This window comes from Melopsittacus undulatus, chromosome 3 (assembly GCF_012275295.1).
Source record: "Melopsittacus undulatus isolate bMelUnd1 chromosome 3, bMelUnd1.mat.Z, whole genome shotgun sequence".
Classification (NCBI taxonomy): domain Eukaryota; kingdom Metazoa; phylum Chordata; class Aves; order Psittaciformes; family Psittaculidae; genus Melopsittacus; species Melopsittacus undulatus.
Window position 1 is genome coordinate 103,582,127 of NC_047529.1, and position 23,309 is coordinate 103,605,435.

General features: G+C 35.1%; 1 protein-coding gene across 1 annotated transcript in view; it reads right to left on the reverse strand.

Annotated features, from left to right (window-relative positions):
* The window catches only part of USH2A (usherin), a 375,630-nt gene that overhangs the window by 232,778 nt on the left and 119,543 nt on the right, over positions 1 to 23,309 (reverse strand). The window contains exons 21-26 of the mRNA XM_034060823.1: positions 16,930 to 17,060; positions 11,010 to 11,136; positions 10,512 to 10,622; positions 8,894 to 9,067; positions 8,274 to 8,404; positions 2,801 to 3,074 (exon numbers count right to left, since the gene is read on the reverse strand). Of these exons, the coding sequence (XP_033916714.1) occupies positions 2,801 to 3,074; positions 8,274 to 8,404; positions 8,894 to 9,067; positions 10,512 to 10,622; positions 11,010 to 11,136; positions 16,930 to 17,060 (948 nt within the window). The remainder of the gene's footprint in view (positions 1 to 2,800; positions 3,075 to 8,273; positions 8,405 to 8,893; positions 9,068 to 10,511; positions 10,623 to 11,009; positions 11,137 to 16,929; positions 17,061 to 23,309) is intronic.

Sequence of the window (23,309 nt, forward strand, 5' to 3'; positions counted from 1 at the left end):
AATTCTGTCCCCATTTTCACAATACTAAGCTGGTAAAAATCCCTGGTATTCTAGTGTTGTGTTCCTACCTACTTCCATTGCTATCATCGCCATCCCACAAAGAAAATAGTTTTCTCCTTTCTGTCACTTCTCTTTTCAAAATTATTACCTTAAAAGTGATTCTGAATTTGAAAATCAGCTTTCTGCTGCTTGCTAATATTTTGTTAATGTACATGCTTCCACAAACAGAAGAATATCCAGACTGAATATGTCATTAACTTCAGGACATCACAGAAGATCTTCTGCATGGGGATATAACTGGTATGCTGTTTACAAATATACTCTTGAAACATAACCTCAAACTATTCATTTGTAAGAAAAAGTAAGTAACTTCATTTTATATTTCTTTCTATATATAAATACAATATATATTCCTCTCTGGGAGTGTAGCATTCCCATCAACATTGATGGTTTGGAAGGGCTTTTACTCACACTTACTACAGGCATGATGACCAAGGGCATGTGGGATTACACACGTTAAATTAGTTACTTGTAGTAAAAATACCACCACAAAAAAGCAGCGTGCAGTTGTTAAAATTTCCATAAAGCTCTATGACTTAATTTACAAAAGAATTAATAAATTGATACAAAATAGTTCTCAAATCTGAGTACAGTGCTTGGTGTTCAGCGTAAAAAAAAAGCAAACAGTAACCAAATTGAAGATTTCAACTCATGGAAGGATTAACTTTGCAAATTACAAATCAGCCTCTCACAGATCAGTGCTCTTCCTTTGTGAAATCACCATATTAATCTTCTGTATTTTTATTACCTTTATTACTACAAGATGGCAGATCACAGTAGTATTTGTACTTATCCTGATCTGATAATCCAATATCCATACATAGTTCATGTAAAAAGGTAAGGGCATTAAAGGTGGACACCCATTTTCAATCATCCTCTCTCTCCATAACACTAGGGATTTACACAAACTGTGCCTTAAAATGAATATATCCTAATTTAAACTCAACTCCTACTCGTCAACAATCTGCTCAGCTTCTTAGGCAGTCTGTGGCAGAACTAATCCCAGTATGCACAGGCATCTTAATCATTAGACAAAGTGAGCAGTTGTCTAATTTACTATGAGATGCATAGTGTACAATCTATTTTAATACATTAATTTTACTATCTTTTTAGCTGCGTTTATCACTGTTTGAAGACTTCTGACTGATGCCAGCCAAGTGGTGGGGTGGTAGGAGAAGGATATTTATCCCTTATTTGCTATGAGCAAAACAATATTCATTTATTCAAAATTAACTACCAAGCAACCATTAAGAAAACCTTTTGTAATTATTTATTAAACTGGAAAGCTCTCTGTATTCTGTTAGCATATAATTACATCATTGTAGTCCTAAATAAAAGTATGTTCCAAAGCTGTAATGCCTGATCTTGCTCATCTAAATCTGTATTTAGGAACAAACAGGAATGTTTTTATCTTCAGATGCTCTGACTATAAATTTGCAGCCACCATCTTATTTGTTGCATGCTTAGGAGGCTTGGTGAAAAAAGTAATGTTTATTGATGTGCCTAAATATGCACTTCAGATATTCACTTTAGATGTTATTTTGCCCTAGATTCTTTGTTCACAGATCTCTTTGCTGCAGGAGTTGTGAATGCATCCATTCACGAGGCTATACCATCTGCTACGAGGCAACACTGACAGGGTGCGACTGGCTAGCTCTTTTGGGCCATAAATATTATTCACACAGAACCTGGAGGCAAATTATGATATATGTGATACCTGCAGCTGAAGAAATACTTAAAACAATTTTTTTTGAGCTGTCTGTGAAGGCCAGTGCAGGATTTGATTCAAACTATTCTATAGAATAGCTGCGAATCACATGGTTTCAATGTAATTCTGCAGAGCTTACTTGAATGCACTCATTCAATATGAATGCATTCAAAGCCACTTACTAGATTTCCCACTGATCTTTTTCTGACTGCTACTTATTTGCCCAAAGTATCTGAAAAAAATGCTATAACTGATGAATAGTTTCATAAGCAATGAAAAAACAAACACAAACTTTAAACAGAGATAGTGTAATAGACACTTTTTTACAACATTTAACATGGTAGCCGTTCTGGAAGCCATTGGTGTCAGGCTGTAATTAATACTTCTCTCCTTTCTCTAGAAATCTGACCTGTTCCAGAACAGAAGGATCACAGTGATGGCTAAAAACATGACTGTCTCCCATCCTCCTGATAACACAGAAAGCACCATGGTAACGTAGCCAAAATCCAAATTCCAGGGTTTATACTCACTTGATTTTTTTTTTTTTAGACCAGAATCAGTATCACCTAAAAATGACTAATAATCTTTCAAATATTCTTCCATGTCACTGCATCCAGCCTCGTTACAATGATTTAAGCTATGTTTACTGTTTTCTACTGGTTTTCTATTTCAGATATATGAGTGGCACAAGTTGATCAAATGAAACAAGTTTATCTGGACTAGTTTTCTCTTATGAGGACTTGAGATCTTCTTTCTGGTTGGGCATCTCAGTTTACCATTTGCTACTCATCAGCTCCTCTCCTGAGTTAGACTGCTTCAGATATCATTGGGTTGGAAGATCTTTTATAGCATTACAAAAGGATCAGGACTAAGTGAAGCTAGATGGGTAGAAATAATTGGTAGATAAAGCAACAATGTGTGGGAGGAAATATTCATGTCACACATTCATTAATTTACACTATCACCTGCAGAATGTCTACCTTGTGCATGACAGCAGGCTTTGAGAAACACACATTCTCCTTAGAATCTTACCTTGTTCTAATGCCAGTTCCTTATAAAAATTCTGAATTTCAGGTGGGATTCCTCCTACATAAACAGGTGAGTTTACATTCAGCTCCTGAACATGGGGTTCAAGCATCTTCTCTCTCAGTTCATTCACACTTGCTGAAACTACAGAGCCCTCCTTGTTCACAGTAACTTTGTTCCACTTCCCATCACAATAAGACAGTCCTAACCAGAGATCCACTTGTGTAAAGACAATGCCAGTTTTTAAAAAGATGTTTAACATTCCACTTTTTAGTTCAATCTGTGCATTTTAAAACAGAAAAAAAGATTTTAAAAGAGACATCACATACACAGCAACAATAGAGCTATTCAAAAAGAAAGGCAGTCAATAAAAAAAATAATAAATCAATGAACAACAAATTTTTAAGTTCCAGATAGCATAAATCACCATAAAATTGTTTACACAAAATATGCTTAATATTGTGTATCGATTAATTCAGAATGTAGCAATATATGTTTTGATTTTTCTCAAGTATGGCACTAAGTAAGTAAAAAGAAAAGACAATGAATCAAAATTGCTCTGCTTTTTAGAGAATGAGAAAACAGTATTTTATCTGTCAATTCATTTTTTAGAAGAATGTAACAAGATAATAAGGAGATGAAATGTCAGACCTGATTAAGGTCTTTTTAATTGGCTGGTAAACTCAATTTCAAAAGTTTCCAGAATACACTGATTCTTACATCCATACATCCTTATTCTTCTAAACCTTGTAAGAAAATAATTGGGTTTGTGTGTGCTTTTTGAGATTAATGTTCTAATTCTCTAATAGAAATGCATTTTACTTAAATTTTTCACTGCAGAAGTTTCCAAAGCTTTACTGCAAGACTCTTTATCCTAAGTGAATGAAACACAAGTAGGCTGAGACTCTAAACTGGCATGTATAGAGGACTGTATACCTAGGTGATGAACTGGGTTTTGAAAAATACAGATACATTTACAAAAAAAAAAAAAAGCATTACTGTTCCCATGCCAACATCTTATTATAAAATTGCAGATTTAATATAAATGCTTATCACCAGTATTGACAAACTGACATAGTTAGGTTACTATTAATATTGCAATATTTCCTTAACAGAGACCCTAACTAAGGAATGACCTCAGTACTTGAGGTGCCAGTGGCAATACAGGTCCTACTTCAGAGGGCACACTGGCTGCTAGCTCACATGACAGAGGGATTTGTTTATTTGTTTCTTTTGGACCACAACTTTTCCTATTTCCATGAGTTCAGAGCTCTTCATAGCCAAGGACGCTATAACACAAGTGAAGGGACTGATATGGCATCAGTGCTGACGAGTATAGCTTGACAAAGCAGTCCATTGGATAGGCCCCTGTTTTTCTTTCCTGATGAGAATTAATACAAAGCACACTGTGCTGGTGTGAAGAAAGCATTTCAGCAGCATGACTACAGTAATATGCCAGCAAGTCTGCCAGACCTGGAAGTTGGAGAGAGGGCAGGGTGTTTGACACAGGGTCACTACTCAGCACATCCCTCTTCCAATTTACTCATCTTGGCATAGTCTTAAAGCAGGCAGTGAATGATGCTTGTGCTTGTTGTGTTGACATGGACTGACATTTAGAATGGCCAAGTGCAGCTAAAGATAGAGGACCAATGTTTTAACTGCTCTGCATGGTGAAGTTAAAAAGAAAAAAGCAAAGTTCTGCACAGATCTAGGATTCTTCCTGGTACTGTGCATACTTCAGAAAAACAGCACATAAATTGTTTTACCTTGGATAACATTTTTAATCTTGGAAAATATATTATTACTTAAATAAAAAAATGCATGAACCTTATTCTGACAGACATCTGAGTTAACCATCTCTCAACAGAACAAGAGAGCTCTACCACAGCTCTAAACCAGAGCAGTCTCTCAGTTTAATGTTTAAAAGCATAGTTGCTTTTCAGAATTTGGGGTACAAATATTAAGCACCGCTGCAAAATTTTATTAATACTGATATCTATGGACTCAATTCTTATTTTCATATACCTGAGCATGTAAGGATGGAATTAGGAAAGCCAAAGCTTAGTCTGAATCTGGAAGTCATGAGGGGCAAGAACAGCTTCTAGAGGCCCACTGGAAGCTTGTGGCATCTCTCTGAGATTGCCATAGGGACTGATTCTGATTAAAGATTTTGTTCATTATGTGGGCATTAGGACAGGGTGTACTCTCAGCATGTTTGATGTTGATAGCAAAGGGGCTGCCACAGGTATTCTAGACATAGAAAGCAGCTTTGAAGAAAAAGGACTGAGAGTCAAGACAGATTACAAATTGAAGACTGGTCAGCAATGTACCTGGAAATGACAAAGGCAAGAAGATGTTGTTCACTGGTACTAGCCAAGTTCAGACCTGCCAGCCAGAGGTCAGAGGCCTGAACACAAACTCCTCAATAGCCTCCTCCAAATCAATTACTATAATGGACAGGAAAAGAGAATTTCTTCCTGACACCAGAAAGAAATCACTGGTGACTAACAAGAATATTACCTTCACAAGTCCCACATGAGTATGCCACACCTTTGCTAATAAAAAGATTTCCACTTTGAGTTCCCAAAACACTTATTTCACGCTCCTCCTTATTTCCACCACAGGCAACACTTTAATCTTGGGTACTAGTTACCTTACTTCATGCAGCTATTCTGAAGTGTAATTCCTTTGAAAAGGTTCATGCAGGACTCTTTTCTTACTGTGTAGCTTTGTAGAAGAAAATCATCAGTTACCATGTCTTGGGACCTGCTGCCACTGTCACATGAGATTAGCAGTGCTCAGACTTTCATTGCTGTTGAAGTGGTCAGCATCAAAATCAGTAATGCAAACTCTATCAGCAGTCACATTACTTTCTTTCAATCACATAAGGTCATGAGGAAACACACGTCAGAGTGAGAGCTAGTGATTGCAACTAGCTTATCTGGTCACAGTTTGCTCGTAATTATCGTGCCTGAATGCAAAAAAGAATCAGTTTGAATTCTCTGGCTTGAGTTATTGTCGGGGCATGGAAGTCACAGAAGAAGTGAACTTTACACACAACAGCTTTTTAGGACTAATTTTTGTCTTGTGCAGAAGGCAAGATAAGAGTCTTTTGCTGTTTGGTAGCAGACCAGCCATTTGTCTAGCTACAGTCATTCCAAAACTATAAAGCTAATAAGAGAGCTGCGACCTATGCAAAGGGAAGTGTCAGGGAATACGGTGTTACACTGGCACTCAGGATAGGTGATATAGCTTCTAATCTGTTTTGCAGTGCAAGTGTCTCCTGACCAAGGCTCCTAACAAAGACACTGTAGCTCATGCGCAACATGCTACACACCTCATCTGCACTTTCTATTAACCTTTTTTTGTGAGCTCAAGTGTATGGTAAAACCTTCAGTCATCATTATGCATGTGCAGAGCACAAAGCTTCAAGGGTTGGAAAAAAATGAATATACTCATTGTCTCTAGAATTTCTCGCCTTAAGGCTATGGAGATGTTGAGGTCAGGAGTAAAGTGAGATTAAAAAACTTTACTTGACTTTGGACAAATGCTAAGAAAATTATCTAATCACAGTTTTCAGTGTTAAAAGAATAACCTAAATATAAAACTGCCAAAAATCTGGAAGCATGAGTAGAGATGGAAAGTGTTTCATCTAACTACTTTGTAGTTTTTACTCCACTTTTCATTTAGTGAGTCCCCTTTTTCCTTCATAATCAAGAAGCTATTTTCTTTTTCTGTTAGTATTTCACAGAGCAAGAAAAAGGAAAAAAGGATTACACACACCAAGAATCTCCAGAAGAACCCAAAACCCACATTTGTCCCTGTGAATATGGTTCACATAAATACTGCCCCTGTACTGTGACTTACACTCACAGAAATCTTTGTAGGATGGGACAGTAGTGTATGCATAGCTTCTTATGCTATTATTTTATGTTCTCGGTCATTACTTGATGGCAAAACTAAAGTGCTAACATGTAATTCACAAGACTTGTTATGAGAACTCACTGTAATTTTTAACTAAGGCTGCTTCAAAACCTAGGCGCAATCAGATCTAGCAGAACTCAAAACCCAGAAAAAAATAAACTGATGGAGAAGTCAATACAAAAAAAGTAAAGATAAAGTTATAGTTGACTTGAAAAGGAGAAAAATATACATTTTAAATCAGAAATTTAAAACAAAAGACACATTAGATATAATGCCATGCAATAAAACATGACTGCCATTAGCAAAACAGCTACATAATAATAACTAAATAAATGAAATTCAATAAACAAGTAGAAAGGGCAGAGTGGGGCAAAAAGAGTAACAATACCCTCAGAAATCTGAATGCAAATGATTGCTTCTTGGACCACCTGAAAAGAGATACTACTTTCAATGTAATCCTATCTAATACCCACTAGTAGTTGCAAGTAGTAACTAGAGTTGATGCACTAAGCAATGGTGACCAGTTTAATTATATTCATTTTCTTCTCTTGGGAGAAGGAAAAGATGAAAATCCAGACCCACTTAACTAACAAAAACATCTGGAAAACTGCAACAAACACATTCAAACTTAAACAAAATCATGGAAAAGATGGAAGCATGAGTACTTCTGAGCATAAACCAATCTTATTCAACAGGCATCAAAAAAAAAAGTTCATTGGCATTATCTTACAATTTTGCCTAACACCTCTACAGCTTTCTCTCTAGTGATAGGGATGAGGTGGGATTAAGATGGACCACTAATTTCTCTCTATATATTTCAAATCAAAATAAAGAAATCCTATTGATTATGAAAAACACATATACTTAAAGAGAAAGATTTATTAGGATACCAGACAATTTCTGGATACCAGAAAATTTCTGTCATTAACTTTTTGATACACAATTTAATTTATTTTGTTCTAGTATGAAAACTGGGAAATTGGGTAATTCTATACTTTCCCAAGAATGAAGTGAAACAATTGAATATGTATTTTTGTTCTTTTTTTCTAATACCTTATAATACAGCAAGAGAATAATTGAGAATAAATAAAGAGAACAGTTCTGCTCTTCATATACTGATATCTTTCTTAGTTATGATATAAATAACACAGGCAATTTATTCTGAGCATTTGTCAGAGTCTTTTTGCTCCCTTTACACTTTGCTGTGCACAGCATTTCAAAACAAGTAAAACACAAAGATAACTTACTGTTTAAAATTTCTTTACATGCTGGACATAGAATCATAGAATAGTTAGAATGGAAACTAGTTCCAACCCCCTGTCATAGGCAGGGACACCTCGCACTAAACCATGTCACCCAGGACTCCATTCAAAGTGGCCCTGAATATTGCCAGGGATGGGGCATTCACAACTTCCTTGGGAAACCCATTTCAGCACCTCACACCACCCTCACAGTAAATAACTTTTTCCTTTTATTTAACCTAAAGTCCTGTTTATCTCAGTGGTCAACACCCACAAGTCATACCTGAGTATAGTATATTTATTTCTGAACTTACTGCAAGATAATCTGGGCCATCTTTATTGTAAACAAACAGAAGCAATCCATTCAGTTGATCTGTTCTAAATTCAAATGAGATTTCAAATTCCAGTCCACCACTGAAAACACCTGAATGCAGTTCCAGGAAGCCTTGAAAGAAAGTGAACACATGCCTATGTTAATCAAATACATAAATAAATAGGTTCAAGAAACCAAAAGCAAAAATCTAGGTGCTATTTTCTACTTTGACATGAAGAATTTAGGTTTCAAGTTTAAAGTTTACAACTTTATCACTCAGTTTTGTAGAGGACAGTTATCCATAACATATTGCAACAAACAACTGGTGTAATGTCCCACATTTTGCTACCTGGCATTTTTTTAGGCACCTGGGCCTCTTCAAAAGTGAAACTTTACCTCTTACATGTATACCAAATCTGCTTTACAGCACCTATCTGTGATTTCAATTCCTCTTTCTTGTGGTAGCCTTTGCTAAACCCAGAAACCAAATTTTAAAGCATTCAAAAATAATCCAGTATAACTAAAACTCATTTGAAAAGCAGATCATTGCAACACTTTGGATATGATCACCTTTTAGATCTCAAAAACATACTTGGTTAGTGCAGCAGAACAACAAACTACCTTTGCCGAGAAAATGTGCTCCTTCTAAGAGAACAACAGGGCATCCTTCCCAAATTTGACAAACATTGTTCTGCTCTTCAGCATCCTCCCAGTTCAAAGATTCCCATTTTTCATAGGGAGTGTGCACTTTTTTCAAATATATGTCACTGAGACACCCCACAAATCCTTTCTGGACTATCATCTTCATTCCTGCAAAAAAGGAAAATAATGGGTTTAAGCCTGCAACTAAACACAGGGATTAAATTATATGCTTTATACATCCTCACCCTATCATATATGCCCATGTGTGCACTGATAAAGAGCCATCAATGACTTCATAAAGCTGTTCTCCAAGCTAACTCCAGACTTCTGGATGGGTCTAGTCACTAAAGACAGCAGCTACTCCTATGTAGCTGGAAAAGATTAAACTTTGTGAGATTTTGCATATAGATACTTTATAAATCAACTGCATAAATCTACTCCATGAAAATTCCAAAGCAAGTTTGCAGGTTTACCCTCTTTAAACAAAACCATAATTCTGAAGAAAGGCATGCCTCTTCTATATAGAAAGAAACAGTGCTGCAAAAGCTAAAGCAGAAGCTTCCTCAGGAAGTTTTTCTTTCCTCTTTCGGATAAAAATAATAGTGATTTATGGCTGCCAACTCTTTCTTTACTGAGGACAAAAATATGAAGCAGGTTTTATAGATGGCCTTCTCCTAAATGGTATTTTTAGCCAATCTCATTTTGATTATTTAGCTGATTTTTGAGGGAGGCATCCTGGATTACTTTATGAACGAAAGTTTTAGAAGAAGATATGCATGTATTTTTGGTTTTAGTAAGGTCACATAAGGAAGGAAAGAGAGAGTTGAACTCTGGTGTACCTCACATCAAGTTATCAGCTAGATTTCATGTCCGTATCAATGACAGGAACACAATAAACAATTTGGCTTTTAGTTAATTATGAAAAAAGAAACTCAAAAAAAAACCAAAATGAAAACTTGTATATGAATCCAGTGAGAACAGCTGATTGTATACTTTTTTTGTATGCAGTCACCGCTGTGCTATCCGCTGGTAGAATATATACATGGCACCTACACCAAGTTTATATATGAGAACATATGTTTATTGATTCTTCGCAAAGCCAGCAATAATCCAGATCATGAATACAGCTGTAGAATATAGATGTATTCGCACACCACTGATTTCAATGCACTAATCCCTGAAGGATCCAAACTCACACCAAAAAAGCCATCCCAGCATCTAGATAGGATGGTGGGATGCATAACCCTGTGCCTAAGCTAATAAAATCAATTTGTACATGTATTTCTAAAAAGAATTTGGGAATCTAGAATTTAAAACATACCCATAAGTTTCACACGCACACCAGTTCTGTATATAAAATCCATTAAAATGGACACAGACCTCATGCACTTCTTTACTGATGATGAAATCAGCTATAAAGATATCCCAAAAGATAAAATTCAAGAAACTATATACACTTATTTTTTATTTAAACAATTATGTAAATAATTATGCAAATTAATTACCATCCTCATGTTTCTGACACAATGTCGATACAGCCTACAGCACTGCAAAAGCAGTTGTCAGTGCCACTGTGTAGGATTTGTTATACCACAACCACACTCACCTACATCTTTTCTTACAATAGTATAACCCTGTGGAAGTCCTCCAACAAAAACCCCAGTGTTCTCTCCAATCATGGTGCTGCCACTAGTTGCTAAGGAAAAACCTGAAAAAAATAGGACATTATTCCTGAGTGTTTTCAACAGATTTTCAACTCAGTATCACAATACTGATATTTGATAAGAGACTAATATACTAATACTTTCCCATACATATCCAGGAATAGTTATAGCCCTGCTTTACAAAAGCATGTTAACAAAATCACAGATTTAAAAGCACAAAAAGGCAAAATCCTCCTACTTACTATTGAATTATCGAAGATTCACATCAGACAGATACCTCAGGTGCACACACAAAACAGTAGTAATTTTGTCAAGAAATTGAGTGATTTTTTTTGCTGTATGTATGAACACAGGTACTGGAAAAGTAAGCAAGTGCGTAATATCCTAAGTAATACCAAAACTACAAAGCAAAATGGAACTGCATCAATTACCTGTGTACTGCCCATCCACTGTGATGTTTCCCAGTGCTTGAATTCTTGTAGCAATTATTTGGTGCCAACTGTTATCGTTGTACTCTTTTCCACCATCATTAGTTGGAGTGACTGCTACTGCAGATCCCTTTTTATTAAAAGATTCTGATTAAGAATATTATGAAGATTTTGCATTACACTTTACAACATTCTGTGGTATAGAACACCCAAAAATAAGTATAGAAGTCCTCTGTTTAACTTGTTTTGGAACAATGAATGAAGTTTAGGATTGATTTCCCCACTAAATTAACCTTCTCAAATAATAGATGAGGGATCAAGGATCCACTTTCTATTAAAAATAGAAAACCTGTGTGGCTTCCCTGATAAAGAAAATGATGAGGCACAAATTATTGAAGGTCATGTCACACACTTCTTTTTTTATTATTTAATTTTTAAATTAAGTCCCTGTTTAACTACATGAATTGCTGTGGTTGTGAAGTTTGATGGCCACAATTCAATGTAGGATCCACAGAAAGCAACTGCCTATCAGGATTGTTCTCTGCAGCTCCTGTCTACAGCAAGGGACACAAAAAAGAGGTGAATATAGAACAGTATAAAGATGCAACTTCTGTTCCTGTTAACCTGGTATCAAAAGGACTTTAATATTTAGGTCAGAGAGTATAATATTTATGAAGGAAAAGGTCATGTCAAGAGACCCAGATTAATAAAAAAAAAAGGAATTATTGAGGATGTTTTCACTGTAAAAGGGATGCTTGCAAAAATATTTTTTAATTTACCTACAATTTTTAACTCTTTTTAACACATCAACAATAAAAAAATATATGAACAGTGAATTTAAAGACATCCATAATAAAATACACATAAATCTTTTCTGAATAGCTGAATAAGAGGAATAGAACATATACATCTGCCAAACCAAATCTCAAGACTGTAAACTACCACAATAACATGTAAATTCATATAATTATTAAATAAAAATAAAATTAATGTACTTCAAGAATTTTCTTGACATTTATATCCAAATAAACTTATAAGTTCCCAACAATTCCTGTAATATTGTCTCAGGATTTTATACCATACTTGAATGGTCAGGAAACTCAAAATATATTTTGTTGAATTCACAAAATAGAACTGTCCTATGTAGCTGGCAACTACAGAATGGAAAAACATTTGTTTTCATAGGCACTGCACAATATTAAAGAATCACAACCTCCACAGCTATTTTATGGCTTAAAAAAAATTAAATCAAACAACCAAAGAAACCCTATTTTTGAAATATATATAAAAGAAAAATCTGAGTTTCCTTATAATTTGGGTGTCTAACTTGTTATTTAGCAGCAGCAAATCACACAGTTCAGGATTTTTCCCCCCAGTTGTTCTAGCTCTTTCTGGCCCAAGTATTCATGCACATGAAGGAAACCTGTTGATAAGCATAAGCACCTACTCTGATTAATACTAAAAACTTCTTGTTCAAATTTAGTATCCTGGCTTTAGTGATATGCATCTATTAGAAGATGCTTGTCAGAATATAGATTTATGAACACCACATATATGTTAGAGTATATTTTGACTTGGGGACTGTCACTGCATAGCATATATATGAAAGTATGTATGATGTGTACATATATATATGATTACAGAAAAATAAATCTCCATGAATATTTACAGCATGTTTCCTACTTGTTTCAGCCAACATCTTGGTACTGAGACAGTTTGTACAGCAGTCCTCTGTCCCATGGTAACAATACAAAGCTATATATACTTACATACCAATGTGCACTTTTTCACACACTATTTTTTATTGTCTTCTCTCCTATTTCAACATTTTAATATTTTACAAACACACATTTCATTATCGTAGTTTAATAATTAAAACCAGAACTGGTGTCATGCCCAATTAATGTGCCCTGGTAGCATGCCCATTAGTTTTTCCATTAGTGAATTCAACAATACTAATGGGATTACTAGCATGGGATGCTAATTGGGCGTGACATAAGAAACTGGCTTACTTCTTAGCATACCCTTGCCAATGATGAAATTAATGAGCATTTTATTAAATGCTGTCTCATCAAAGTGCACTTAGTTAGCGATAAAATTGTTACAAACGATGCTGCATTCTAAAGATCAGGTGCCTGAATAAGTGGTTCTTCATATTATGTTTAGCAACAATCTAGACCATTAACAGGGTTCTTTTTTTTTTACATCAGAAACCACATTTATTTGTAACCAATTCCATCTGGGACCACACAACCATATGGGCTAACCCAGGATTTATTTCAGGGGGCAAAAAACTAAGAAGAAAAAGAAAAAGATAGTGTTCAGGGTTCAGTATGCACTGCATTGGAGATCTCTGTATGACATTTTATCCATTTTAACCCAGGGACTCTGTGATCACATTCAAATATCCTGTTGGGAAATGGCTTGTTATGTGTTTTGGAAATCACACATAAGGAACCAAATCTGAGTAAGTTTGCCAAGGCATACAGTAAGACTTAACTTTCAGTAGCTCTTAGCAATAATGAAGTAAATATAAATCTGTGTCTCTTCATGATGACATTTACGTTCATGAAAATACACAGAAGCATCACAAAGATACTGTCTAGGTGACCAAGTATGTATGTGAACACACTACTCCCAGTCGAGTTCTTTCAACACTCAAACTCCTACCACTGAGGAGGTGAACAAGTACTGAAGTTTTGCCAATGCCAAGCAGCAAGGTATAGCTGGGATTCATAGCTATGTATTCTCAATCTCCCCCTCCCCTTTTTTTTTGAGGGGGGGGAGGGGGTGTTACAGCTGACCCTCAGACTCTGCCTGCTACTTTAACCTCTGCTCAAACCAAAGGCATTAAGAAAAATATTCTGTGTTCCTCTTTTTTGCTATAAAGGTTAGAAAATGAATCATCTTCAACAACAGAAAAGCTGGGTTCAATTCCCTTTCTTTTGTGAGAAGAATCCCTATATTTTTTAATAGGATTGTTATAATTACTAAGGAAATAGGTGCTCCAGATTGGCCTTAAATTTTCAGTGTTAGTGATTTCACTTTGTATAAAACATTGAGTGCTTTCCTGGAAAAAAGAACAAATGACCTGTAGCCACCAAAAGAACTATAAATTTAGCTAGAGTTGACTGTGTAATTTAGGGATGAATGTAAAGGCATTGTATGATGTGAAGAAAAGCCACAGACAGCTGAAGGTTTGCAGGCACAATGAGTTTGGAGGAAGGTCTGTGGAACAGTTTAATTATACAGACAAAACTGAGGAAGACATCTGTTAGCAAAAAAACTCACACTTCCTGGACCATGAGTAGCAACCAGCAAAGAATGACAGTAAAACAATTAGGAAGGAAAAAAGAGCAGCTTGACAAGACAAATGGGAGACAAAAGAGATGGTCAGTCAACAGATAGATAGATGAATGGTGGTGCATGTAAAGTTGAGAGAAGTGTGAATGGACAGGAAGAAAAGGATTTGAAACTAACACTTCGAGAAGGAAGAAGTTAGGCAGCTGAAGACTCCTCACTAAGAAGACTTGGCAGGACTATCTCCAGAGCAGATACAACAAAGAGAAAATTTGCTGTGCTGCTGATGAGCAAAGATACATACCAGAATCTTGAAAGGGACTAAGGGTAAAACTAATTAACCTGTGACAGGACACAGCTGGAAGGGAGCACAGAATATTGCACCACACTGGTATAGATAAAAAGCAGCAGAGACACAATTGTCATCAGAAGGAATGTTTGCAATTTTTAAGAGAAAGCACAAAGGCAGGGCCATAAGTGCTTATTATATATGCCATAAACATGATTAGAGAAAGCAATGAATCTAACTTGGTTAAGAAACCACATGATGTCAGTAGTAATTAAAGCATTTGCACATGAATGCAAACTGTGGTGCCTGAACTAAAGATTAAGAAATGCTGTTACAGAAGATGACATCTGACATTACAGCAAATTGCAAATAATGGCAAAAGAAACAAATAAACATAGAAACAAAGGTACAGGTAGTAAGGTAGAACAGAATATTAAGGATACAGAGGACTGAAAAGTTTTGGTAACTGAATTTTCACAGGTAAAATTTTTTGAAAAGGATACTATAAGAAATATATTGAGGTGGGCCACAGTACATTACTTCCATATCTGAAAATGCACAGGAATCTCTTCCACATTATTAATGAGGAATTAGAAAGCATTAGCTTTCAAGATAGGTAGTAAATAAATGTTAAGACCTACACTATACCTGGATGTCCTGAATGACAGATTGTTTTCATTTCTATGAACAGTCACTGAAACACTAATATAGGCAATTTTAGATTCATAAGAGGGAACAATACGGAAGTGATGATCCTAAAAATCAGTATGGGACAGAGTTGTCTGATTCAAGTGAAACAAAGATAAACAAAGATATATTCATACACAATTTCTTAAAATTCAAGATAGCAATTATTGCAATATTAGCTGAACTGAGGTGGTCTAGGAACTGAATATGGACAAGATGTACACTTTCTACAGTTAAAAGGTAAAAAAATGGAAACAAAAAGGGCAGAATGAAGAAACAAAAAATAAAAGCCCCAAAGTAGCCACTCTCCCATCTGTCCCACCTCCTCCCCACCCCCGAAATACTGTAAATCCAAGCAAATGCAACATCTCCTGGGGAATGAGTCCAACCTAGGTGACCTAAAGCTACTTCAGAAGGAGCATATCTGCAAGGAGGGCTAGGAATACTATTTGAGGCACTAAAATCCTAATTAAAAGACATCTATTCCCATTAAAACAAACAACTAAATAAATCAAACTATTACACCTAGAAAGATCTCGCAAAGGAAGTAAAAATTCCTTTGTAGCTAAGTGAAGGTATAAGTGTAAAAGAGAAGAGAGACCTATTAAAATGCAGATGAGGACAACATTAATGACTTTGTTAAGCATAGTCCCAAAAAATTGAAGTACATATTGATTCAGTTTGCAGCAAGGAAAAGATAAAGCCTGTGTGTAAATCCAGTGGAAATAATAGAAACTTATATCTTGGGATCAGAAGCACATTTAATGTTTCTAGCATGGGGATCAAATACCCATGAGCCTCTGTGCAGCACCATGCCTCCTTTACAGATCCTCCAGAGCTGAAGATGGTCTTCCCTGCGGTACAACACCTCCACATGATCGTGGAGCACCAGTGCCTGGACCATGGCAGAGCTCATGAAGCAGAGGTTAACAGTGGATCATCAAATCAATAAATCCCCACCAGTTCATACCATTAAGCATTTCTATTCAACCCCCTCCACAGCAGTAGACACAATGCCAATCTCATAATTAGACACTGAGGTGTCACAGAAGTTATAGCTGATAGAGCAAGCAGGCCTTCCAGCAATACTGAGGCAGAAGTAACCTTACAGAAAAGATGCACATATATGGATATATACAATGCCACATTCTGACAGTATCATTAGGAAATCAAATAATTACTTAATCACTTAGTTTCTTGCATATTTATGAAATATAAGTGAGCCTATAATGCTTTTCTATTCCATGAGGACATCTGAATTTGGGGTGCAGAGCAAACAGAAAATACTCAAACAGAAATGCAGGGTATGTGGCCTTATTTTTTAATTCTTTTATAATATTTCCCTCTTTATTTATGTCTTTTCTATGATCATTATTACTAGAAGTGAGAGACAATATGGATCACATCAATGTCAACATACTGATTTTGGTAGGAAATGACAAAGTCTCAAGATTGGAGGCTTAAAAATAAATAATTGTGGCAAAAAATGAGCTAGGCTTTAGTGTTTCAGTGTTTCACTCCCCAAGATCTCCAGTTACCCAAGGGTTCTGAAAGGCAAATTAACTTGTATCAGTTAAAAACCAAGAAAAAACAAAAAGGATAACAATGTAAAGAAGCTAATTTTATAGGATTCTGTCTTTGTTGTACCTGTGGATCAAAAAGAAAGTAAGGACGCCCACTCCTCAGCTGAAGTGCAATATACTCTTCCTGATTCCCAGGTGATGCAGAGAAAAAAATCAAACCATCAGGTTCCTGGGTTCTAAATTTCACTTTAATACCTGGCAAGAAAAAGCAAACAGATAGTTCATGCCAAAAGTAGTTCTCATGCATTCTAACAAAAATTACAAACAAAATGTTGGTTTGCAAATAGCAATAACATGGCAAAGCAAAACCATCAAACATTTCTTCACCTAAAACCCTAGTTGATCATTAGAGGAGAAATTGTAGTAAGTCAGATTTAATCAGCCCTTGAGAAAAATACCTGTGATTTCAGAGCCCTTACCATCCTATAGAAAAATATACGTAGTTGTGACTTATGCCATTTAGTAACTTCTTTCTAAAGAAAAATAGAATTCAGATATTAGCATACTGTTCTAATATTTGATATTTTACATGTGGATTTTCACTTGCCTGTTAATGTTTCTACTGGTAAAGTAGAAATGAGGGTCCTGAATTAAAGGATTTCTAAGAACAATAGTGGGATTTTGGTTCCAAAAGATAGAAATATTTATATACATATTCTTTTACAAATTCACATATCTAAGTACACAAAGAACACCTGGAAAACAACAGGTTTTAGAAAAAAATGGAAATATCCCAAGGAATAATGGATGAACTAAGCTTAATTAAGAACTTTCCAGATCATTATCAATAGTCCCCCATTTGACTTCTGATAAAATACTGTCTCAGCACATGAAATGCCATTCAAATGACATACAAGGAAAAACCACTGTGTTCATTAAATTACTTTTTTTTTCCCCAAAAGATACCACAGATATATCAAAACAATCTAAACAGCTTTCAACTACTGGAATACTGTTGTCCAGTGTATAAACTTCCTCAGTAACTATCTGAGAACAAATTAATGAAACAACTCATAAATAAACTATCCAATTTCAAGTAGCATAACGATGAATAAACAAGTTTCAGATAACCACCATTTTTTTATGACTATAGCACTTTTCTCTTAAGCTGTCTTCTGAAATATCACCTTACAGAAACAAGAAAGAAAATTACAAAACCATATGTGGGGAAAAAGCATACTTGGAAAGGGAAATGAAAAGGCAGCAACAGCAACATCTACCTATACCAGACACTTCATATTTCTGTGTAAAATGCCTTTTACAGAACAGGGTAATTTATTGAGGTTTGCCCAACTTCAAAGTATTCAGTTTTTTCACTGCCTCGTCAGGCAGAACACAGTAAGTGAAAAAACCTTTTCTTGCAGACAGCATCTATATTCTAAAAAAACAAGAAATCATAATTCTGATGTCCATTCATATTAGAACACACTTGTTCATTACCTATACCCATAGGAAATATTCTTTGACCCCATTTGTTACATAAATGCTTTCATGCAAATCACATGATACACTCACAGATATGAAACATGCTCTGGGCAGTGAAAATCAGTCATGCTATTAAAATACCTGCAAAAAGCACATGTACACAGGTAACACACAGCAAGTAAAAGCTCAACAGTATTCATACTTCAGGAAAAGCATAGCTTTAACTGGCTCAGATATAACCACTATTGCTGTACTTAGAGCTCCCAATTACCTCTACCTGCAACATCTCCTGTAGAGGCTGAGACTGATAACCTCTACACTCAGCCATGGAGAGCACAGTTAATTTAACAAGCTGCCAGTATTTTTATCAAGCTGCCAAAATACATTTCTGAAAACCAGAGAATCCCACCTCACACCTACTTCAGAAAGACAAACACAAACATTGAATCATAGAATAGGTAGGGTTGGAAAAGACCTTTAGATCATGTAGTTCCAACCTCCCATAACTGAGTTTCTGAAAAAGCAGCAATATTTTACAATGTTAGTTTAGAAAACATAAATTAAATGGTTCATAACAGTAATACTGAAGTAACTGCAAACATTTTAAATGTTATGCAGGAGCTTACTTCCTTCTGTGAATATTGAAGAGGCTTACAAACCTGAATTTCTGCCTGTAAAGATGCCATAAGCAACCATTATTTTCAGTCATAGCCCATACGGTAAATTCTTCTGAATTCATATGTTGTGTATTACCTAACTCATAAAAGAACTCTGCCCCTTTAAGTTCAGGTGTCTTTGGAATTTCTCATGAGATAAAGAAGTTCATAGATAAGTACTTTCAGTATTAATGTTTTCTTGTATTTCTAGAAGTGAATGCAATGGAGAAACCAAATATTAAGCAAACACATCTCCACAGATAATGTTTTCACTGGAAGATAAAACCTGTGAAATTTTTATGTTTCACAGGAACATACTAAATAAGAAAAAAATAATCTGAAAAGATTTCTCAAGTCCTAAGTTGGACCTCATAGTCAGAAAAAACATAGCTAGAAATCCCATTCAGGAAAAGAGGGTATTTTGCAAGAACTTTTCTCAAAGACTGCTGTCTACTATTTCAGTATGGATGTCTAAAACCTTAACTTCAATGTTAAATATGACAGATAGATAGAAACATAAATGAAATAGTGAGATTACATTTTTTCATATACAGAAACTGCATCTCAGCCACACTACTGAGGCTTCCAAATCTTGGATGACCATCTGTGGAGCATATAGAATTAATGCACTTTTAGTCAGCTGAATCATGAACTGCACCTCAAGAATTCACCTAACAGGACTGTTTATGTGACAAAAATGATTAGTTTGTAAGGAGCTGGCTATAATTCCTAGAGTAAAAACCAACAGGAAATTCTACTACAAATTAAACATTCATGTAAGCCATAGAAGTAAAATTTTTAATTCCATTTCAAATTATAGCTGTAGTTGGACAAGGTGTCAGAATTAATTTAATTATAAATAATGAAATTACTTCAATTTCTGTAATTGAATTTTTCTTTAAATTTAATGGCATTGTACAAAACACAATACAAGCAGTCCATACAGTGAACATAAAAGAAAAAAGAATAGATAGTAATAAAAGGATAAGTAAAATAAATTACTACTATTAGTATTAATACTACTATTAGTATTAATGCTTTAAAGTATCCCGAAGTGTGTTAAGGAAGACTAACCTTCTGTCAGGATTCACACAGTTTCAGCTTATGCAGTAGTAGATGATGATTAGATTTTTATCCTACTTTCAAAGATGGCACAGAAAGTTTAGTAGAGAAATAGGGATGTGAGTGACCAATGCAGACATTCTAAAGGCATTCAACTGAGAAGCAGTATCAGCCTGTTACCCTGCAAGGGCACACAGTTTTAAGAGTTCCTTTTAGTAGAAGGCTGATATTAAAAGTGAAAAGATATTCTATCACTATAATGTCAGATGAGTTAGAATCCAGGTTTTTACCTAGTACAGAAAAAGTAAATGGAGCACCTCTTTGTCATGCACATTTAGCAAGTTTGAGAACTTCAGCCACATTTTAGATTCAGACTCAGATTCACATCTGGATCCAGATTCTACTACCACAGTTCAATGTGGCTTACAAGATCTGCACACAAGTATTTCACAGGCAAAAATGTGCTCTTGAGAGGCTAGCTGTGGTTTTGCCTAAAGAAAACTTACAGAGCATACAGGATTATTCTGAGTTTAGAACAGGCAGTTGGTAGTCGGGGGGAAACACTAATGAATTAGAGGCGCTCCCAGATTAGCATAACGTGTACTAATAATTTATAATTACTACAGCAATAAAATTCACTTCTGACTAATGCTAAACATTTCTTCTTGCAGAATAAAAACTTTAGAATAGATTTTGTTTGATTCAAACTACTCAGAGTAAAGAGGTTTTATTTTTCAATTTGACTGAATTTCAATTCTTAATTGGCATTACAAAATACAAAACCACTTACAGCACTCAAACAATGTATTTCAATTTTTTGAATTTTTGGGGAAGAGGAGATGAGGAGCTGAGGTGAGAAAGCAAGAGAGATTCAGAGAGGCAATGTAATCAAAGACATCTTTTGCAATAAAAGCTGTGAGATTTCAGCAGTGATCTACTTAAAACCGATCTCTTTGACCCATACACTCAGTTAAAATATCTGTAAAGTACCATTTCTTTACAACTGGATATTAAGAGTCCAATCCAAAATAGTCAGCAAATAGAAGTGATTAGACTCATTAAATACATAGCAGTTGCCACAAGCCTCAAAAGTCCCATGCCCCTTCACCAAAACCTAGGGACAACCACATGAACAGATCTGTCCAAAAAGCATCAAGAACAGCCACACAAATGTATTTCCAACCTATATGCACTCAGGAATAATACTACTATTTTTATTTTCATCAATACATCAAATCCTAACCCATATGCATAAAATTAATAAGAAAGAATAATAACTAGATACCCTAGCACATTAGGGACATTTTCTTTGTGGAATCCTAAACAGAAAATCCTAAACAGAAAACAGTGCACATTACAACTGGAAAAACCTGCCTAATATCTGGAGAATCACAAAGCATTATTAGAAATGAATTTTGCATAATCTGTGAAGTATATTTATTTTTAGTGCAATGTCTCCCAGAATCATACAAACATGATTTGCAACTGCTTTCTACTTATAACATTATATGAAATGGTGTAAATATATAATTGTACATTCCAATCAAATTAACAGAAACTTGTTGGCAAAGAAAGCTATCTCTTTATCCTTACTAAAGCCTTTATTTTCACTTAACACAAACTAAAATGAATAGAAATTGTCTATAGAATTTTGACTAGAGCATTGGGCTCTCAGCAGTACCTTCAGGATGACAACCGTTAAGCACTTATTTAACATTAAGACTATGTACAAATGCTTTTGTCTAATCAAAGGACATTTTCCCACAGAAATTATAAACTGTTTTTTTCTTTTTCAGATGGGGACTAAAACTCTCAGTACTATCTATTTTCACTGAATTAATATTTAGTTGTTCTCTATGTGAGAGTGATTCTGTAGGCTACACGTCATTACAGTAGCTAAAACACATTTTAAAATTTATTTAATAGGAAATGCACCTTTCAAGAAAAACAAAAATAAGAAGGGAGACTTCACAAAAATGGATCAGTATTTGAAGCAGTTTCATGTAATAGACAGTGGAATTAGAAGAAAAGAAGGAACTTGGAGGACACTTGCCTGGACATACTTATGAACATCCTCTGCTGAATACAAGTTCTTCATACTTTGTGATGTTCTATAGCTTTCTGGATTCTATTGAGAGAAGAAGCTAGAAAGCATGCTTCCCAAATCTGTCCAACATCTTTTGTTGTCTTTGGTACAGGAACAGGCTCCATCTTCTACTATACCTTAATGTGTCTGAAAATACTTTCGAAGTTCATCATCCCCAACGCTACAGAGTTAGTAATTCCACTGATGAAGTAAATGCTGTCCATTTTTAAGTTGCTTTTGTTTTTTAGTAGAAATATAAAATATATACTTGTACATACGTATAAGGACATAAGCATGACTGTCCTTATACATAAGCACATACACATATATATTTGTACATGCAAACACACAAAGAAAAAATGTCAAACTTTTACCAAACTGTAACTGGAGCATCCAATTGCAGGTCAGCAGCCCCTTTTCTCTTGTGATGATAGTAAAGCCAGCAGAAGATAAAACTCTATTGTTTTTTAAATAATACTGTACAAAACCCCCTTATTTTGAAAAGGTCTAACTTTATTCAGAATGACACCACTGGAAGGCTTTTTTTCATACAATCATAATAGTCCAAAACTGCCAAAAAGCTAAGTCAAACTAAAAGCTTGAACAAGCATCAACAGAAAATGATGAGTGAATGAAATGGAAACATATAACACCTCTTGTGGAAACCAACTATTGGGCAAAACCCCAAATCCTCTTGATAGGAACTGAGTAGTTCTTTTACATTAAGGAACAAATTTGATACCTGGTTTTTCTTATTTTGCTTGCTACCCCATTATAGCCACTACTGGTAAAACAAACAGGACATTTTAGCTTTAATCTTCTTACTACATAACCCAAATAACTTCAGTCATGTTTGCATTAATGCTGCATTAATCATGTTGTTGCGTATTAATGAGTTTTCAGGCTATGCTAATTACTGTCATAGATTCTGCAGCAGCCCATTAAATATACAAATTACAGAATTAAAGAGCCAGAGCTCTTCATGATTAATCTTTAAATGGAGAAAAACTAATGATGTCTGTACAAAGTTTCTCTCCACTTTTGGCTGACTGAGCCCAATGAACAATCAATTAGAGTATCTGAAGAATAAGAATATTGCACACACTACAAGATTTGTTATGCTGTTATTCTAATCAGAAGACACATTTATAAGTTTCTATCAAATGGACTTCTGTAACACATACCAGTGTTTAAGGTCTCCCAAAGTGTTACACA